The sequence below is a fragment of the Pimephales promelas genome, chromosome 10, assembly GCF_988280905.1.
Source record: "Pimephales promelas chromosome 10, fPimPro1.hap1.1, whole genome shotgun sequence".
Classification (NCBI taxonomy): Eukaryota; Metazoa; Chordata; class Actinopteri; order Cypriniformes; family Leuciscidae; genus Pimephales; species Pimephales promelas.
The window spans coordinates 3,520,440-3,540,638 of NC_142778.1; the positions used below are offsets into that span (position 1 = coordinate 3,520,440).

The window sequence follows — 20,199 nt, forward strand, 5'->3', positions numbered from 1 at the left end:
GGAGGACACAGAGGAACAGAGAAAAAGGGGGAGAGAAAGAAAGAAAAGAGCCTGTGCGTGTTTTCGCAGGCGGAGTTTCCTTCTTGTGCACCGTTGGAATTCACTGTATCTGTATTTTTTTTCCTCGGGATTGCTGGAGGAGAGAGAAGGAGTGATAAAGCGCCGCCAGCGAGCAGATGTTATAGCTGGACTATCCGTGTTTCCAGCCTGACAATCGAGCGTATCATCTACGAAAATGTGGCAGCCCGCGTCGGAACGATTGCAGGTAAGACTGGACGTCTAATTACAGTAGGAAACGCTTTTGATATCTGTCGTTCATTTTGGAGCCACGGCGTGCAGGCCAACCAATGGGCACTCGAGCTTTTCATCCAGCGAACCTCATCTAGCCTCCATTTATCACTACACTGGAGCTTTGTGGCTCTTCAACTTTTCCTCTGAAGCTCTGAGGTTCTGGACTGGGAGCCTGCTCGCTAAATAGAGCTAGTTTTAACAGTTCATTCTTTACCATATCATGCCTTTCCAGACCAAGGCCATTTCATTGCATTGGTGTTTGCTGTCTTTGAAATGGCTTTGTTGTGCTGGAACTCGCTGTACTTCTGAGATTCCTCAGGATGCGTTCACACAGGACTCGTTCTTCCGGTGCGTTTGCTCGTTTTAAAGCACCAGGGGCCCCGAGATCAAGGAAGACCAGGGGCCAGTTGCATAAACACAGCCACTATGTTAATACTGTGTGTGACCAACTAATCTGTCTAACTTTTGGGATTCAAATGAGACCAATCTATCTTTTTTATGTAACCGACTCTAAAAGCAGTGTTAAATAAAATGATTGATGACTTGCTTGTAATAGTATAATCAGTTTATGTAACTGGCCACTGGAGTTTTAAAATTGTGGTTTACAAGCCAGGAGAAGTGGTATAAATGATTAAAATGTGTAAAAGTCATGGAAAGTCCAGACGATTACAAGCCAAAGCTGGTTTGTTGGTTTAAGCTAGTCTCGCGTTCTTGGTGTTTCAAGCTTGTCTTCTGCTGATCTTCCAGCCTAAAGTTTCTATAACCCCGATAAAACCAGAAAATAAGCCTACAGGGAACGTTCGCCCAAAAAAATGTTAATTCTGTCGTCATTTACACACCCTAAAGGTTTTCCTGAACGTAAAAAAAGGTATTCTGAAGGTAAAATAACAGTTGATGGACCCTATTGACTTCCATAGTATGAGATACCAACACATTCTCATCCTTTGGCGTCATATAGGTGTATATGCATTGGGTTCTGCATGTTATATTGACGCTAAAGGGTGCCATGTGCGCAGTATTTTTCGACGAAATGTCATATGGCGTCACCTATATGATGCCAAAGGATGAGAAAGTCAATGGTGTTTATCAACTGTTTGGTTACCCATATTCTTCTAAATATGTTGTATTATGTTCAACTCAGCAGAAGAAATAAATAAATACAAGTTTAGAACAACTTGAGTAAATGACAGAATTTTTTTTTTTTTTTGGGGTGAACTATCCCTAGATTAGCATCCACACCAACACAATATTATACTACTTATTACAAGCACGCTCTGCTGACAATGTCTGCCGCTTTAAATGCTTGAGCTTTTTAATTCTAGCTTTTACATAATTGGAAAAACTCATTGCAAAAGTGATTCCAATGATATTGGTCCCCTGGTGTTGAGCACTCTGCTATTCTCTGATATTTCGAACAATCTTTAAAACTAAATCTTTATCTGTAGGCTATCTTTTTTGGTGTGAACGGGCCTTTCGTTTTTTTAAAGCCTAACTGGGAAAGCCAGTTTAAGGTGTGTGCTATGGTGGGACATGTTATCTGGTTTCTAGCTGGTCCATACTGGTCATTAACTGGTCTTTAGCTCAGCTAAACTAGTTACCAGCTGGTCTAAAATGTTTTAGATGGTCTTTGAAGCTTGGGAGCTGGTCAGCCTGCTAATGACCAGCTTGAACTAGCTAATAACCATGGACTGGCAAAAAACCTACCATTTTCCGGAACACAGAAACGGAAAATTAATGAAAATTGGAATAAAAAGGTGTTGGAATCCTGAAGTGCATATGCATGACATGGACTTTGGTTATCGTTTAATATTGTTTGGCGATACGTTTTTAGTCGGCGTGTCAAGTAACAGTTCAATATGCCTGCGTTCAGTACCGTTCCATCTAGCTGTTTCAGAACCGGGTTTATACATGCAGCACATCTGGTGACAAGCTGTGCGTCGTGGCCGTGCAGGTGAGCGACACTGGCATCCAGTTCTTGTGCATAATATTTAGCCACATTTCTCCAAGCATTCGGATTCATCCAGTTTGAAGTCCAGTGGTTACCTGTAAATCTCCCTATAAATAAAAAAGAAAAGTTCAAGTCAAGTATTTGTATCTCCTGGGGTGCTGGGCTTCACGTCTCCGCTGTTTGTAATATTATCCAGATGTGGAGCGGGACAGACCATGCCAGATGAACTTGCACAATCTTTCCTCACGGAGTTTGGCATGGGGACACTGATTAAATACCATAGTGAACTCTTTTGAATCTACAAAACTTGCTGTTATATGTGGCAAAATGGTTGTAGTGAACTCCTATAAACGATTTAAAACCATGTAACGACATTAAGTTTTTATTAATCTACCACAGGTCTGTGCAAAAGAGGTTCAAGATCGAAAGTTTTCCTTCCTGAACCAATCAGGTAGATCATAACTGTATTTAATAAGCTTGAGTTTGTTTGTTAGAATGGTTGTTGGTTATAAACAATATAATTCATTGTGGTATTTCACTGACTTTCACATGATTTAAACAAGCCTGTTCCTTATTAGTCCATGACCTAAATCCATTCAAGTCCCTGTTTTGAGTTAATCTCCGTTAAAACTTCAAACATGTTGAGTATTTCAGGAATATGCTCACTGCTGTCAGCGGACACCATTATCGCCATAAATAAACCGCATACAAGGGGCCGTTTCTAATGCTTTCTTACTGTACGGTTGAAAGGGTCACGCAATAACGTACTTAAAGGTACACTGTGTAGGAATTTCTCCCATCTAGTGGTCAAACTGTATTTTGCATTCAAACCAATAGTGCTCTCTTGCGCCTCGCTTTTTCAATTGAGTGTAGCCGTGATTTACCAAGAAGCCATGATAACATATCTTCCAATAGCACTTCATCGAGTTTAACTATGTTCTGCTGCCTATATAATGAATTATACAACCAAGCAATGAAAAAAGCTTGTAATTTAAACCGTAATGTTGACTTGCCTGTCGAGAAGAAAGCAGGACTTCAACGTCCCTATCAAAGTCTTTCTCCTTCATTGGCTCTTTACACCTGGGAAAAGCTATCCCGATATTTACCCTAGTTTTTTTAATCCGCCGATCATGTTTCCTTTTAAATTAATTTCTTTGTTTTTTTTGGGCGACGAGGATTCGTTCTCCTGTTGCTCGGCATAAGTATGTGTGCCGTTCAGTGCAGCCTTTCAAATTTTCCGGGAGAGTAACAAACGCCTCCTTGTCCGTTTTTGTCACGTGACGCTGACTCTGAACGAAAACGTGTTGTTGAAACGCGTTGAGGTTGGCTAGACCTTTTTGTCCATCTCCGCTATTATAGTTTTTCAAGATGGCGGAACGACACGGAAGCCTCCTTAGAGGCCTGCATTTCAGCCCGAGCCCGACGGGCCCCGACTTATTTACACTCCTCGGGCCGGGCTTCGGGCAAATTTTAACGTCATAGTTCACACGCGGGCCGGGCCTCGGGCCTGTTTCAGGCTTATCTTTTTTATAGCCTATTTTAGATATTACTTAAAATAAAATATGAGAAGATGACTATTGAAAAGCAAACATAGAAAGACGTTTTATAACCTATGATACTGACATATATGAATGACAGTCTGCACACGCGCACACAGGTTTCCCGGCGGCGCGATCCGCGTGACCGGCTCGTTCTGTGTTTAGTGTCTCGCCAGCAGCAGAGGTAGTGAGCGTGACTTCAGCGCAGCTGGAAAAAGTTCGACTGGATTAAAACTTTCCACAGTGGTCAGTGGATGCGGTGTTTTTTCTGCACGATGCTCTGTAAGAGACTGTTTTTAGCTAGGAGGTTGTCTTGTTGTTTTTTGTTTGATTGGACTTTAGTTTCATGAGTCTGTTGGAAACTATTGGTAATACGAATGGCCATGTTCTGTAGTGAAGACTTGATTTTTTAGGTAAGATAATCTGCATGTTTGTTTTTAATGTCATTTATTTGATTGGTTAAGATTGCAATGCATTCTCTGTATTGTATTGTATTGTAAATGCATTTATGAGCGCTGTTGCGACTGAGCAGCAGAGCAGTTTGCCTCAGCTTTTCAATAATGACAATAAACGTTTAACAAACGTTTAAACTAACATTAACTGTCTGTGTGATATGCTTAAGTTGTTTTATATCTATGGATTTTATTGTAGCAAAGTGTGGATTTGAGAGGCTATAAATGGATCAAACATGTTTAACTCGCTGTCGGGTGCTTGGTCGTCATAAAAAAATAAATAAAAAGAAACATTTGTCTTAATTAACTTTATAAAGAAATTAAAATAAACGAAACGGTAACTACTTTGTCATTGAGGACAAAACATATCTGTTTAAATGACTGCAACACAGGGCAGGCTGTGTAAGGTTTTTTTTTTTTTTTTTTTTAAATAAACGGGCTCGGGTCGGCAGTCTCATGTAAATGTGTTTGCCTGTGTGACGTCATAAAATAACGCCAGTCAATATCCAAATGAGCTGTTTTTGGAGCTTGATCAAATAACAACATCATGACAACTTTTCTAACACCATTCATTTAAACTATAAGTGTTTCCAATTGGTCGAAACATCAGTATACAATATTGCACTTACATGCTTAGATTTGGATTTCCTTGTGTTCACATGTGCCACGAAACGCATTCATCTGCACAGTCGCAAAGTTGAAGCACAACCAAAACAATGTTCTTCTGCAAAATGCATACGGTTTTGTTTTAACCGCTAGAGGGCCAAAAGTTACATAGTGGACATTTAAAGACTGCCGATATGATAAGGATTTGGGGTGAATGCTTTTATAATCTCATAAAAAAAAAACTGGCTTTAGTAGGATTCAGTGTAGTCCATGGGATGTTTTAAGAGCATTACGTTATGGAGATTTGAATCCGATGGGATTATACCTTCAAACACTGCAATCAGATCTTATGATGTAACAATAGGATCTCATATCTTACAATAGCCAAAGCATGGATATCTTGGCCATAGTTGAAGAATACATTAGCATTATGAGTTTTATCCTCTTACAGCACCCAACCCAGCGTTAACCCCACTCTTCTAGATCTCAACAGGCCCTTTCATGAACCTCCCTCAAGATCCAGTTGTTTTTTAGTAGACCCTTGTGGTTCAGTGACTTTGTGCAGACCAGCTTATACTAGTGTTTTCACACTTGATAAGACTGAGCATGTTTTCACTTGTGTAACTGTGGTTTAGTACTCTGAAAACTGTGAAATGTTTATTAAAGGAATATTCTGGGTTTAATAAAAGATAAAGGGTTAGTTCACCCAAAAATGAAAATTCTGTCATTAATTACTCAAACTCATGTTGTTCCAAACCAAAGAATGTCTTTCGTCTTCGGAACATGAATGAAGATATATGTGAATAAAAGACTAAATTCAATCTGTTCATCATAAAGCGATCGAGTCTCTTTATGCCTGGTTCAGATTACACAATATTTTTTCTCAGTTACGATAGTCACTTTGTAGGGCTGTCAAACGATTAATCGCGATTAATCGCATCCAAAATAAAAGTCTGTTTACATTTTATATATATATATATATATATACACACACACACATGAATGTATATTTAAGAAAAAAATATTATTTATATATAAAATTATATTTATATATAATATAAATTATGTATAAATCTATATACAGTATATACATGAAAATATTTCTTAAATATATACAAGCATGTGTGTGTATTTATATATATATATATATATATATATATATAATTATACACAGTGCACCCACATATATTATGTATTTTGTACTTTTATTTTGGAAGCGATTAATCGTTTGACAGCCCTATCATATTGTCAGATTACGCGATTTTGACTCCTAAAATCTTGTCGTGTCGTGGACAAGAAACATGTCAGACTACACGTTGCTTCTTGACCATTCATCGCATGCCGTCTTTAACGAGGCGCGTGATGTCATCAAGTAGGCGAAACTAGTAGCGAGTGACTTCCGGAAACGAACGTAAACAAACAATGGATGAAGTGGTGAGAGTTGTATTGGCTGTCCTGTGTTCAGAAAAAAGTTTAAAAAAAGAAAGAAAACCCGACAATGGACACGTTCCTGGATTGCTCGAAGAGGACAGTATGGGCTGTCAATCCTCCAAAGAGAACTTGAGGTAAAATATTGTTTTCTTATATATTTTTACTTTTAGCACCATCGTATCTTTTTCATTTCGCCATTTTTGAAAGTTGTGTACGGAAAAGCTTGTGTTCCTATTGGTCAACCTCATACATGTGACGGAAGTGTCGTGGACGGGCGTTAAAAAATTAAACATGCTAGTCTTATGTTGTGATGTCGTGAAACATCGCAGACGCGACATAGGTTGTCGCCCACTATGACACACTGTACGAGATGATACGATCGAATCTTGTGTCCCGACGCCCGTTGTCGTTTACGAATCCCCACGACACCCTACATCAAACGGATCGCGCCAAAATTGGGCTAAAATCGTGTAATCTGAACCAGGCATTAGAAAAGGTGGTCTAAACTGCTCAATTCATATGGATTAGCTCTACAATCTCTTTATGAACTTTTGAGCAGTGTCTGTCAATCAATATAGGGGCCGAAAACGAACGGATTTCCTCAAAAAGATCTTCATTTGTGTTCCGAATATGAACGAAAGTCTCACAAGAGTGAGTAATTTTTGGGAGAACTATCCCTTTAAGCTTAACTGACTGTATTTGTGGTGTAATGTAGACTATCACATCAAAAAATTGGACTTTTGTTTTTTCGAAAGGGGACGATTTTTGGTGAAAACTTACAGCTTTATACAGTACATGCACTTCCATGCATGATTATGCACCTACTGTACATAGTTCCTCTGTTAACATTTGTGTATTATTTGTGCTGTAAAGTTCTTGCCATTTTTATGATTGTTTAAGGTGTTCCTTTCTGATGGCAACAAAGTTGTAAAATTAACTATAGCATTAAATGGTTAGTAAGTGATTTCTTCCCTCCTCAAATATAAGTACATCACTTTATCCTTACTACTTTTTTTTTTTTAAGAATAGGTGCAATGAGTCTAAATTTAATTTTGTGCGTGATGCATAAATATCCCCCAGAATATTCTGGGTTCAATACAAGTTAAACTCAATCAACTTGAGGGCTTGAGTGAAAAATATACTTTTTGAGTTTTTGAGACCAACACATACTTCAGATGACTCCTAGATTGCCGTCTAAAACACAGAACGTTCTGACTGGTGTAATCTGACCAGTGTTGCACAAACACACATTCTTAGCAGCATAGATCAGGCCTTCGCTGCGGGTTTCACTGTTACGTTTCAGTACTTTCCCATCAGTGATCCCTAAGACGACCCTGTACAGTTATACCAATGCCACCCTAGTGCCTGGCATTGGGCTGATGTTGCAGTTATCCAAGAGATTTCATTGATTTTCAGACAATGCAAATAAACAAGAAACGAATTCTCGAGCCGTCCGCACACACAAACACTCGACTCGTGTACACCGATTCCTTCGCAACGCACTTTTCTCAAAATGCAGTGAAGCACTCTCAGTGTCCACTGCATGGTAACCATGACTACCAGCAGGCTCTCTCTTTGTGGCGTTTCCATGGTAACGGGCATCGCTGTGTTGATGGCGATGCTCAGTCTCATTCTCTTCTCTCCCTTTCTGTGATCTGGAAGCGTTCTGGTGTGTTCTGTAAACTCAAATCGGGCTCCGGATCTGTCCTTGATAATCGGGATGATCATTTTCCAGTCATAACAACTGAAAGACGACTCCACTTTAAAAAAAAAAAAAGAAAAATTACAAATTTACTCCCCCTCATGTCTTTTCAAACCCACATGCAAAACACAAAAAGGGAAAATCTGAAAGCTGTTTTTCATGCAACTCTTCGAAAATGTTACAGAAGCACCACTTAAGTGATTTGTTTGACTTGTGTTATATTCAAAGTTTTATTTTAGTCGTATGATTGCTTTGAATGAGGAACAGACTTAAAGGGATAGTTCACCCCAAAAAAATAAATTCTGTCATTTTACTCGCACTCAAGTTGTTCCAAAGTCCAAACCTGGGTAACCGAACAGGACCAGGGTCCCATTAACTTTCATAGTATTTTTTTGGAAGTCAAGTTGGGTTGTTTAAACAAATTAATCAAAATATCTTCTTATGCGTTCAGCAGAAGAAATAAATGCATGCAGGTTTGGAACATCTTTTGGGCTAATAAATTATGAACTATCCCTTTAAATTCAAGCTGTTAGTGAGTTATAAACTTCTGCTCCAGTGAGATGTTAACCGGTGAGACTGGCTCATCTCAGTGAGTCAGTGAGCTGAACACGAGCGGGCGAGAATTTCCATTTGTTGTTGAGCTATTATTTAGATTTTGCTCGTGATTAAGCCAGAATTATAATCATGTTGCAATGCCCAAATCAGCCTAAATTATGCCCACATTATTTTTTCCCTGTTAATAAAATGTCATATTTGTTGCAACAGATGCAAGAAGTTCTTCTTTCCCTTCCTACCTAGTCATCATTATTTTCTGTTAACACTTAAATTTCATTTCCCTCTAAATTCAAAGTGCGTCGCACTTCTGTATTTGTTAGATTTCACTAGACAAAGGCAGGCTGCATTGAGTAGAAACTAGCAACATTTCCAGATTTAATCTATTTATTGAAAGAAACATAGGTTTAATATTTCATGTCCTTGTGACAATTGGGTTCACATTTGCCGAGGGTATCATCCGCGGCTTAACAATCAAATTACAAATGCAAATAGTTATTGTTTTCAGGACTTATAATAATACTACTATACATAAAATTGACTAAAGTTGAGTTCAAAATCTCAAAGAATTGAGTCCATTTGCGTCCTCAAATACACATTCAAAATTCATTTTTAATGGGAGGAGCATGCAACAGAACTACCTTGATTTTTGATGCATTTACTAGGGCTGGGTAATAAATATCGATTTCTCGATATTAATCGATTCTCATTCTTAAATCTCAAGACTCGATTAGTCATCCTGTTTCATTTGAATGAATGGGACATTTGAATGAATGGAAAGATATTGCGCATCCAAAAAATCGCAATATCTTTGTTACTATTGATAAGAAACAAAGTCTCAATTTTCAAGTTAAGTCCATTTTCTTTAGAAATTCAAAAATATAAATAGTGTTTAGGCGCTGTGGCGTGAGATCGCTCTGGCGCAGCTCTAGAGAAGCAGCAGCGCTGATCTCTCTTCCGGGTTAATAATACCAATCACAGCGCGAAATAAACATGAATGAGCTTCTGAAAGTGTGTTAAAAGATAGAGTACAACTTATCGAAATCCGTATCATGTCACATTGATTCGCTCAATCAGCGTTTCAACCGTGGAAAGACGTCAGTTAAACAGCTTGTAATCAATGTCATGTATCGTCATATTTACCTCAGGAAACCCACATAAACTTGTAAGTCAGCTAGAAAAAATAATTCTAGAGAGGAGCATTTTGCTAAATATATACACCATATTACATATGCATTATAATCTAATAATGTTCTTCAATATTTAATGCATATTTGAATAAATCTGGCAAGTTTTTATGACCACCATTTAAATGTTTATATTTCATATAATCTTCTTATTATAAAAATAAATAAAAGTGTAATTTAAGTGTTTGTATAGCTACAAAACAGTTAATTATTACCTTCATATTAGGCTAATGAAGCCTAGTAGGCTACAACAAAGTTTACAGCATTAGTTAAGAGATTTGATTCCCTTAAAAAAATTGCCATTTTTTGTAACTGATATCCAAAATAATCGATATTAAATCGAATCGTAATCGAAATCGAATCGAGAAGCTTGTGAATCGAAATCGAATTGTGAAATTTGTCTCAATACCCAGCCCTAGTATTTACATTTATTCATTTAGCTGACGCTTTTATCCAAAGCGACTTACAATTGGTATATATGTCAGAGGTCGCACGCCTCTGGTGCAACTAGGGGTCAAATGTCTTGCTCAGGAACACATTGGTGTCTCACAGTGGATTCGAACCTGGGTCTCTCACACCAAAGGCATGTGTCTTATCCACTGCACCATCACCACCCCAAATATTAATAAAATCTCATAAATAAAACGTTAATTTGCTAAAACTATCCTGTCTATCTGAAAAGTCGCCCCTGTTAGCGGCTAGTTCCCTACAAAATTGCTTGTAGAACTTTCCATTCCACCTTGTTCCAGTGTTTGTAATCTTTATAAGTGAACTGAAGTGAACCCACCATCAAAGTAAAAAAAGTTTGTTCGCATGGAGCGGAGAGATTTGGGTTTGGCATTTGTATGAATTATGTGTTTTTGGGTGTTGTTTAAAGGATTAATAGAGAAAACTGCAGCACAATATGGCCTTATTCTGTTACAATGCAGAGTTTCCAAGAATATCATTTGGTTTCTGTGTGTGAGTGAGTTTAGGATAAACCACAGAGATGTCTGTATGTCATTAGCTTCTCTATAGTGTCTGGCAGGACTGTCCTACAGGGTTCACAGAGGGGTGTGTGCGCATGCGCGTGCACAATCACACCTGAAAAATATGTGAAAATGAATGTGTTTACATTTAACCAATGTATGTTGTATTAGTGTGTGTGCAAGAGAGAGAGAGTGGTTTGTTTGAGTGGTCTCTTTGCGTCATTGCTGCTTGACATTGATTGGTGTTTTTAGGAAGGTGGGAGGGGCCAGCAATGCCTTTGAGGTTTTCTGCTGCCGTTGGCATCTTCCCACGCCATTTTTGATGGTCTTTTGTATCCTGTGGCACCACCAATGGCAGCATGGGACCTCCTACGTGTCTGTCCTGACTTGGCCCTGGCAGGTCCATGTGAAACCCAACACAGACCCTCATAAAGTTATATACACACCCCGACAGGCACCCACACTGGAACTTACGAGCTTTGTCTGGACACACTCTCAATCTTAGCAACCTACCATTGGCGTATACATACCATGTCTGTGTGAAATTCGGCTTTTAAATGGGCCAATAAATCGCCTTTGGAGAGCAACTGGCATTCTTGGAATCACTGAGCTGCAGGAAAATGACAGTTCTGATTGGCTGATGGCACCACAAGAACACCAAGACCAAATAATACAATGTGAAAGTAGTAGAGCAGCTTTGCACATTCAGTATTTTAAAATAAACTAGTCGTGGGTTAGCTAATCGTGTTGCCATGATGCTAGAATTTCTAACTTCGAAACGATGCCTTGAAAAATATTGATATTCGATTCCATCTATTAGTTTATTTAATTATTATCTTTTTATTTAAAGCTAAATATAACAATGAAGAACATGACAATGAGGTATATTTTACATTCTATTTGTTAATATTTTTTAATTGGACCAGAGCTCACATGATCCGTTGTATTTTTATTACCTACTGTTGTCAAAGATTAAAATATACTGTAACAAAAAAGCACTTAACAGTATCAAATTGGAGGATAGAGTGTCAGTAATGTATAATAATAATATTAAACATTACATTTTCAGTTTAAGGCATTTTATTATTGAATTCAGAGCTGCCATTGTCTAGCTGTTTAGTTTAATTAGTATCTGTGTAATCATTGATAATCGCTCATGAAGGCAAATTGCAGAATTAAATAATAATTTTTGAATAAAGTTAAATAGCAAGTTAATTTACATTTGACCACAGTTACAATATTTATTCCTTGACTGATTCCTCAGTCAGATTATACTAACTTTAAGAAACCGGTGAAAAAACTAGACAACACAGTCTCATATCAACAACAATACTAGGCCATCTTGGTTGATGTTTCAGAAAAGTTAAAATGAGAAGAGTTCCAGTGTTTCCTTTGGGATTTTTTTATTGCATTGGTCGCTGGTTTGTCCAAACAACAAATACCCCTGATGCTGAGCATATATGGAGCTTGATCCTTAAGTCTGTTTTCACCTATACAATAATTAGTGAAAAATGAGTGATGATAGGTATTATTGATAGTCAAACAATCTTTTGGGTCCGCGCTGGCTCACAGTGTGAAGCACGTGTCCGCGCTATTCTCCGACGTGCCCGCTCGCAACATGTTTATGGGTGTCCGTGCTATTGTCTGATATGCCCGATTGTGGTGTTTTTTATCAATCAACCAAAGCCGGTTACGGGGCAGCAGCACCTCATTGCAGTACACGAGATCCAGGGGGCGGAGATGGGTGGGGTTAGGGGTGGGGTTAGGAATCAGGGGGCAGAGATGGGTGGGGTTAGGAGTCAGGGGGCGGAGATGGGTAGGATTGGGGGTGGGGTTAGGGATTGGGGCGGAGATTGGTAGGATTAGGGGTCAGAGGGGCAGAGATGGGTAGGTTTAGGGGTGGGGTTAGGGATTGGGGCGGAGATGGGTAGGATTAGGGGTGGGGTTAGGGATCAGGGGGTGGAGATGGGTAGGATTAGGAGTGGGGTTAGGGATTGGGGTGGAGATAGATAGGATTAGGAAAAGGGGTTGGGGATTGGGGCAGAGATGGGTAGGATTAGGGATTATGTTAGGGATCAGGGGCGGAGATGGGTAGGATTGTGGGTGGGGATCAGGGGCGGATATGGTTAGGATTAGGGGTGGGGTTAGGGATCAGGGGGCAGAGATGGGTAGGATTAGGGGTGAGGTTAGGGATCAGGGGCGGATATGGGTAGGATTAGGGGTGGGGTTAGGGATCAGGGGGCCGATTAGGGGTGAGATTAGGGATCAGGGGGCGGAGATGGGTAGGATTAGGGGTGGGGTTAGGGATCAGGGGGCGCAGATGGGTAGGATTAGGGGTGGGGTTAGGGTTTGGGGCGGACATGGGTAGGATTAGGGCTGAGGTTAAGGATCAGGGGGCGGAGATGGGTAGGATTAGGGGTGGGGTTAGGGATTGGGGCAGAGATGGGTAGGATTAGGGGTGGGTTTGGGGATCAGAGTACGGAGATGTGTAGGATTAGGGGTGGGGTAAGGGATCAGGGGGCGGAGATGGGTAGGATTAGGTATACGTAAGGTGGGGGAGTTGGATCTGGATCCAACTCCTCCCCCTGGATTTGGTGTTCTGCAGTGAGGACGCCATCTTTCCTTTCACTTGACTTTTGCTATTCAACCAGAGCGAATGAGACGAGTGCATCACGTGGTGGTGTTTTACAACGTGCCTTTGGAGAGAAGTGACTGCTCAGCTAGTATCGATACTTCGGGAAATTAGTATTGGTACCGTATCGATATACGATATACCGTATATTTAAGTATCGATATTTATTTATTGAAACATTGATATTTTTGAAACCAAAGTTTGAAAACATTGGCTAAATCCTTGTCAGGATGAAGTACACATGTCCCTGAAGATGACTGGAGAGGCAAACTCATCGCTTTGTAGTTCAGTTGTGGAAGTCATTAAGTCAAGGCTTTTGGCGGCAGAACAGTGTTTTGAATTGTTGCCGATATTGGCAGGCATTGTAAAGACTGTTGCATTTAACTCAAAATATTCCTTTAAGGGAAAGACTCTGTTTATATGATTCTGACCTATATTTTTGGGTCCAAATTGCTGAGGAAGGTCGCCAGAAGTCAGCTAAATTTGTGTGCGTATGAAATATGAGGCTTGTCAGATGTAATCAAGCTGATAGCCGCCAGAGATCTGCCTGAACCGTTTCCATTGTCTCGCTGCCTCGCTAACTCACTCCAGCTCTCTCATGTTTTTCTCTTTCTGTCTCTCTGTGTGAGTGATATATGAATAACCAGAGACACTCCTGGTCTTGTTAAACCCATCATTGCAAGACAGACCCACAAACAGGCGTATAATGTGTAAAACACTGACATAGTTAGGTCCGTCCCTCACCCACACACACACACAACAGGCAGGGCACACACATTTATACACGCTTCACTACTCCGCCATTTAGTTCCAATCTGATAAGTTAATTCCCCTACCTTTTATTGAACGCACAAATAAACACCGCGTAATTGTGTGTATTTTGACTTTGTGCGTGCATGTTTGTTTGACGTAGACCTCACAGAAGTAGATTATATTCCATCTTATCTTTCATTCTTAACAGTTTAGTCAACTTTTTTTTCCAACCACTTTTATAATGACTGGTAAATTTGTCAATAAAGTTGAATAAGTAGCAATCTAAAGATAAACGGTATTGTTTTTTTAACTGTAGAATATATTTTTATTTGCTCTGACAATTTTAATTTTTGAATAGAGTAAAATAACTTTTTATTAACACTAAGTTTTAATTACTTTGAAGATTTGGCCACCCTTTTATCATACTAGAGCATTTGTTGTTGGACACCCTTTATTCACACCTCGGCCCCCTTGTGGACATCGGTCCATTTGGCACTAATACACATGTTGGCACATGTTGATGACGCAAAGTGCCAAATAATGAAATCAAACTTGGATTTGGACCCAGTGATTTAAAGCAAGTGTGAAATTCAGTGATTACCAGCCCTGTTCCCAGAGGCCCCACATCAGTACACATTTATCAGACACCCATTTATTTAGGTCTTGAAGTCATTGATGAACTGATGAGAACAATCAGTTAGATGTGATTAGGTACTTTTGGGCAGAAACATGTTTGGGAACCACTATAGCTTAACTCATTGTCAGGGTGGCATTGTGCTGCATATGAGTCACTAAAGATTGTGTGGAGACCACAAACTCAGGGCATGAGTGGTTCAGGTGTGGAAGTCATTAAGTGAAGCTCAATGGCAGATGATTGGGCCAAGAAGAGTGTTTTGAACCGAATTGCAGAAGAAATTGGCAGGCATTGTGAAGACCTCAGCAGAGAGATAATGTAAGAAACATTTTGGAGGTTCAAAATAAGTCTAGTGACAACATTTGGTGTGCTGGGAGATGGAGCTCACTGTTTTTTGATTGTCCACTTTTGACATTCTACTAAGTAAATATATAAGTAGCTTTTGCAATTACATGTCTTTAAGGTTAGGTTTGGGGTTAGAAGAATAAGTTCACATGTAGTTGCAGTTACTTAGTCAGTAAAAGATTAGTTGTGGAGCTTCAAAGTAAAGAGTCAGCTGATATTATAAGAGTAGTTCACTTTTGCTGATAATTTACTCTCCCCCATCATGTCATCCAAGATGTCTTTCTTTCTTCAGTCGAAAAGAAATTAAGGTTTTTGATGAAAACATTCCAGGATTTTCTCCATATAATGGACTTCAATGGGAACCAAACGGTTCAAGGTTCAAATGAGCTCAAAGGGCTTTAAACGATTCCAGACGATGAAAAAGGGTCTTATCGAGAGAGTCACAAACGCGCATCACAGAACAGAGCAAGGCGAGCATTTGAGCTTATAAAACTTAAACTTTGTTTTTATTTATTTTTTAAATGAGCGATCGTTTCGCTGAATCGTTTAAAGCCCTTTGAACAGTTTGCAGTTTGCACTGAAACTGTCTTTTGGACCTTGAACTGTTCGGTTCCCATTGAAGTCCATTATATGGAGAAAAATCCTGGAATGTTTTCATCAAAAACCTTAATTTCTTTTCGACTGAAGAAAGCAAGACATGGACATCTTGGATGACATGGGGGTGAGTAAATTATCAGCAAAAGTGTTTTTGAAAAGTGAACTACTCCTTTAAATATAGAGTATGATAAATAAAATGGGAGCTTTCTAGTTTTGTTGTGTCGGATTGTTCTCATTATCCAAAAAATTGAGATGTTTTGTGAGCACTTGTTTTTGCTGGCAACCACAAACATAAGAGAAACTGTGAATCTGGTCACTTAAAACTTGCTTAATAATTTACAGAAACGAGCATCCAGTGTTGAAGTAAATTGAGAAAATGTGCCTTCCTGAAATGAGGATGTAACTCTGAGAATGTGCCCCTGTTTCTCAGAAACTCGCTCTCTCTAGAGAGGAACCCTTCGCTCTGTAGGAGGTAAAGTTTGGAAACAATCTCTTATTTCAGGAAGGAAAGTTTAAGGTCGACATAACAAAGTTTGAATTATCAGTGTTTTAGAAGTTGCATTTTATTATGACTTTAGAGAAACAGAGTCAGACTGACATTATTTGGTACATGCAAGGACAAGGAGCAAGGACATGACAATGACAGAGCGTTTAAACACAAACACATGCAGTTTTTCATTGAAGACGTCCATCTCTCCAGTCTTCTGTTGAGTAAGCTGTAAATAGAGTCAGGTTCCTTCAGTCTTTCGACTTCCTGACTGAGAATAAAAATTAAACACAGTGAAAATATTATGAATAAAATTCCAGATTTATTTCAAAATCTCGCCCTCCCCTGAACAGACCTCCCTTTCTTTCTCTCTCTCTCTCTGTGTGTTTTTTCTCTCTGCCTCTCTCTTTATTCTTTTATCCTCAGACCACAGGAATGTTTCTTTCTCTCAGAAAGCTGTAAAGTGCTGATTCTGGGCTCAGGGTGCGTTTATACATGTGGCTTCTGTCTCTCACTCAATTCACCCTCTTTCCCATATTCTGTATTTCTCCACTTTCTTCTCTCCCTTCAAAATCTTCTATCATCTATGACTATAACTCAGATGACTCAAACTCAGATGAATCTGAACGCCCGTCATTCACCAAGTTCTAAACCCTGCCCCGTGAATCTTTGTTTAGTTTATGTTTTGGCTAACTTTGCTGCCAGCTACCTGTAAGAGTGTAGTATTCTCACTTTAACACATTTTACCATGTTTAAATTAAGTATGATTCAGGAGCAAATGACTCTTTTGAACTGGTTCTTTTTAGTGAATCAATTGCTATGTTTCACCATCTATTTGTATGCTGTTGGAATATCGCATAAATTCACTGTCATATTTTTCTTTCAAAATCGATGAGATAAATGATCTACGATGAAACACGTTTACAGAATAAATCCCTCGACAGTCGACACACACACAAAAAAATCACGTGACTGCCTCAACAGATGATGTGATTGGATATCTGGACTATCTTGCAGACCAATCTCATTGCACAGCATTTCAAATGTTGGTTTGTATTCATATAATGTACATGATTGCACAATTCCAGCAACTTTTTTTTCAGGTATTTTGCACTAATTTAACAGGAAGTGATGATTTTATACTCTTGAACACATGGGATTGCTATATTCGCAAATGTTTTGTGTGATATTCCAAAGTTAAATTTGCAACTTTGGATGGAAACGCTCAGAGCCGTCACATATTGTCTTTATTATAAGTAAAAACTTTTACAAAATGAGAGTGGTCTGAAAGAGATGGACGTCTGTGTAATATCACACAAGTGTGCCATAAACTTTATGGAGTACCTTGGATGTTATGCACAAACATTTCATTCATCCGTCCAGGTTGTGGAAGTGGTGTTTTATAAGTTTAAACAGAGACACCTGTATTTATTAAACAATGTTCACACTGTGGCCTAAACCGAGATGTTCTGTTTTTCAGCATTTACAGACAATGCTTAAGACCAAACTCAACGTGCTGACGCTCCGGAAGGACCCGCTGCCTACGGTGATCTTTCACGAACCCGAAGCCATCGAGCTGTGTTCCACCACACCTCACAACAAGAACCGCGCACACACAGGATATAAGGTACAGACCCTGCTGATCTCTGCCATCCAGATTCAGAGTAGATTTTGAAGTGAAATCTGAATTAAAGAACGGTCCCTCCAACTTTTGCATTCATTCACGGCCAAATAATGATTAATCCTCAGTGACAAATTAGAGTATCCTGTGATAAAGAAAAGGACAAATCTTGTTTAAAACACAAACATATTCTTAGAAGTGTGTTTATGTTGGTTTTATTTGGTTTTGAAAAACGCCATGTGGTGCACCGTCATCATCAATCAAGAAAAAGCTAATAAACGTGTGTTGTTGTTTTTTTGTTTATTTTTTTGTTTTTTCACGATGGCGATCTTGCCAAAATGTCATATCACTATCTTATAACAAACAACCACGATCTTCCCAATTTTGATAATATCCAGACTGAAAAAAATTTAAAACACACTATTGCATTAAACAATTATCCGTTAAAATTGTCATTAAAGGAGCTGTGTGCAAGTAATTTATTTCAATTAATCATACATTTTTCCCTGATATGTCACTAGACATTAAGAAATCATGTTCATTTCAAATACTTGCATCACTGACAACAGTAGTCCAGCCAGGATGTCATTAAATAAGTAAAGTTGCAGCCCTCAACTGATGTTGATGTTGTGTTTTGTTCTGATGCGCCACCCTCCACCGATCTACCAATCACGGACTCAGTAGTGTTGCGGCATTCGTGTTGCCAGCTCTTCTCTAGTTACCCCAGCTGCAGATACAAACGGGTCGAAATCGGATTAAAAAATGATACGCCGCTCTACAGTAATTTGAAAGTGATTGCAGTACCAGTTTTGGCCACAATCTTGCATACGGCTCCTTTAAACCCGGGATGTTGACGGGTATACACTGCATAGTCTTCACTGTATGAATTAAACATACATCATTGAGAATGAGACGTGGTCTGGAAAGCACATGTTCATTTTCTCGTATTTGAGGCGTGGTTTACGAATGCCCGGAGCCATATCATTGGGTGCTACTAATGTCTATCAAATGCGCCTGTACGTAGCTCATAGCCAATCGGCTCAATGATACCAGATGACGTATGTAGAGCGACAGAAAATTAGACGATGGGTCAGAGATTTATGTATACACAAAGGTGGTATCGCGTCCGTTGCCAAACACGCTGTATTTTTGTATTTTCATTGCATTTTTAATTTATAAAAAGTTAAATAATAAATTTGAATATAAAAAAATTAATTAAATAATCGATAGTCGATCGTTAATTCTTCCGACGATCGACAAAGAAAATTTAATCGAATGTCCATCCCTACCATAGATATAAACAAACTGCGTCGGTGTGTTGCATATACGTCGTCATCGTCTTGCCGCTCCCTCCCCGTTCTGTGATTAGTTTTTACATTATTACGACGACATAAAAAAATCACGATCTCTACGATTCGCTTGAAAAGTAGATCGTGGACATCTTCAAAATCACAATATTAAATCGCCAGATCGCCCACCCCTACTTACACCTTGAATGCATTTGATCTTAAACATTCATTTTTACTTGGTCAACCCAAAATATGCCAAATATTTAGTAAGATTTTCTTCACAAGAATGCCATACTTTTAATGAGTCGTCTTATTCATTCATTCATTCTTAGAATAATTGTATCATCCTGACATTTTTTACTTTTTGCCTTCTAAAAACTTAAAAATGTACATTTTTAATGCACACGTTCATTTTCTTTAAAAGAGTATTATTGCATAAACGTATAGATCTGGAAAGAAAAGCGTCATGTGATTGACCTGATTTTTAAAATGTAAAAGAGATGCTCCACAATGAAAGGCCAACACACAGATATATCTGTTGAAATATCAGCCGGGTCGGTCTGTTTGTGTTTGGAAAGCAATATTTTTGAAGTTGCATTCAGTGTCACTAATAGCACACCAATGACACACTGCTTGATGCATTTGGACACAGTCATGTACTTGTGTTGGTCCACCTGTCCTTGCAGATTTATGTAGAGTCACATGACATGTTTGTATTGAAAAGGAAGAATGGCTGAATAATGCGTAAGCTAAAAATATAGAAAATCTCTCATGGATATCGGCCTAATAAAGAAGCTGCGGTGGTGTTGCCATGGATACCTCAGCATCCATTCATGGCAAAGTGCTGGCTAAGACACACACAGCATCGCGTCTCTGTCTGTCTGTGTGTTTGCCGTGCTCCTTCCACCTCTTCGTTCTTTCTTTGTGTTAAGAGCTGTAGGGCCCGGCATAATTTATGCCACATTTCTGACATTAAAGGAATAACTGTGGGCACATATTTGCGCTCAGTTGAAAAATTTCACATATTTTCATCTGTGTGTTTTAACATGGACCTCAGAGGATATAAAGCATCTGGCCTACACTAAACTCACTCACACACACTCGACCACAAGCGTGTCTACATTTTTGGGTGTAGACCGGTTTTATAATGATTCGTATTTTTCTTG

General features: G+C 39.0%; 1 protein-coding gene across 1 annotated transcript in view; it reads left to right on the top strand.

Moving 5' to 3' along the window:
- Positions 1 to 20,199, top strand: part of pid1 (phosphotyrosine interaction domain containing 1) — a 31,491-nt gene continuing 11,292 nt past the window's right edge. Inside the window, exons 1-2 of the mRNA XM_039647357.2 lie at positions 1 to 265; positions 17,604 to 17,750. Of these exons, the coding sequence (XP_039503291.1) occupies positions 236 to 265; positions 17,604 to 17,750 (177 nt within the window). The 5' untranslated portion in view covers positions 1 to 235. The remainder of the gene's footprint in view (positions 266 to 17,603; positions 17,751 to 20,199) is intronic.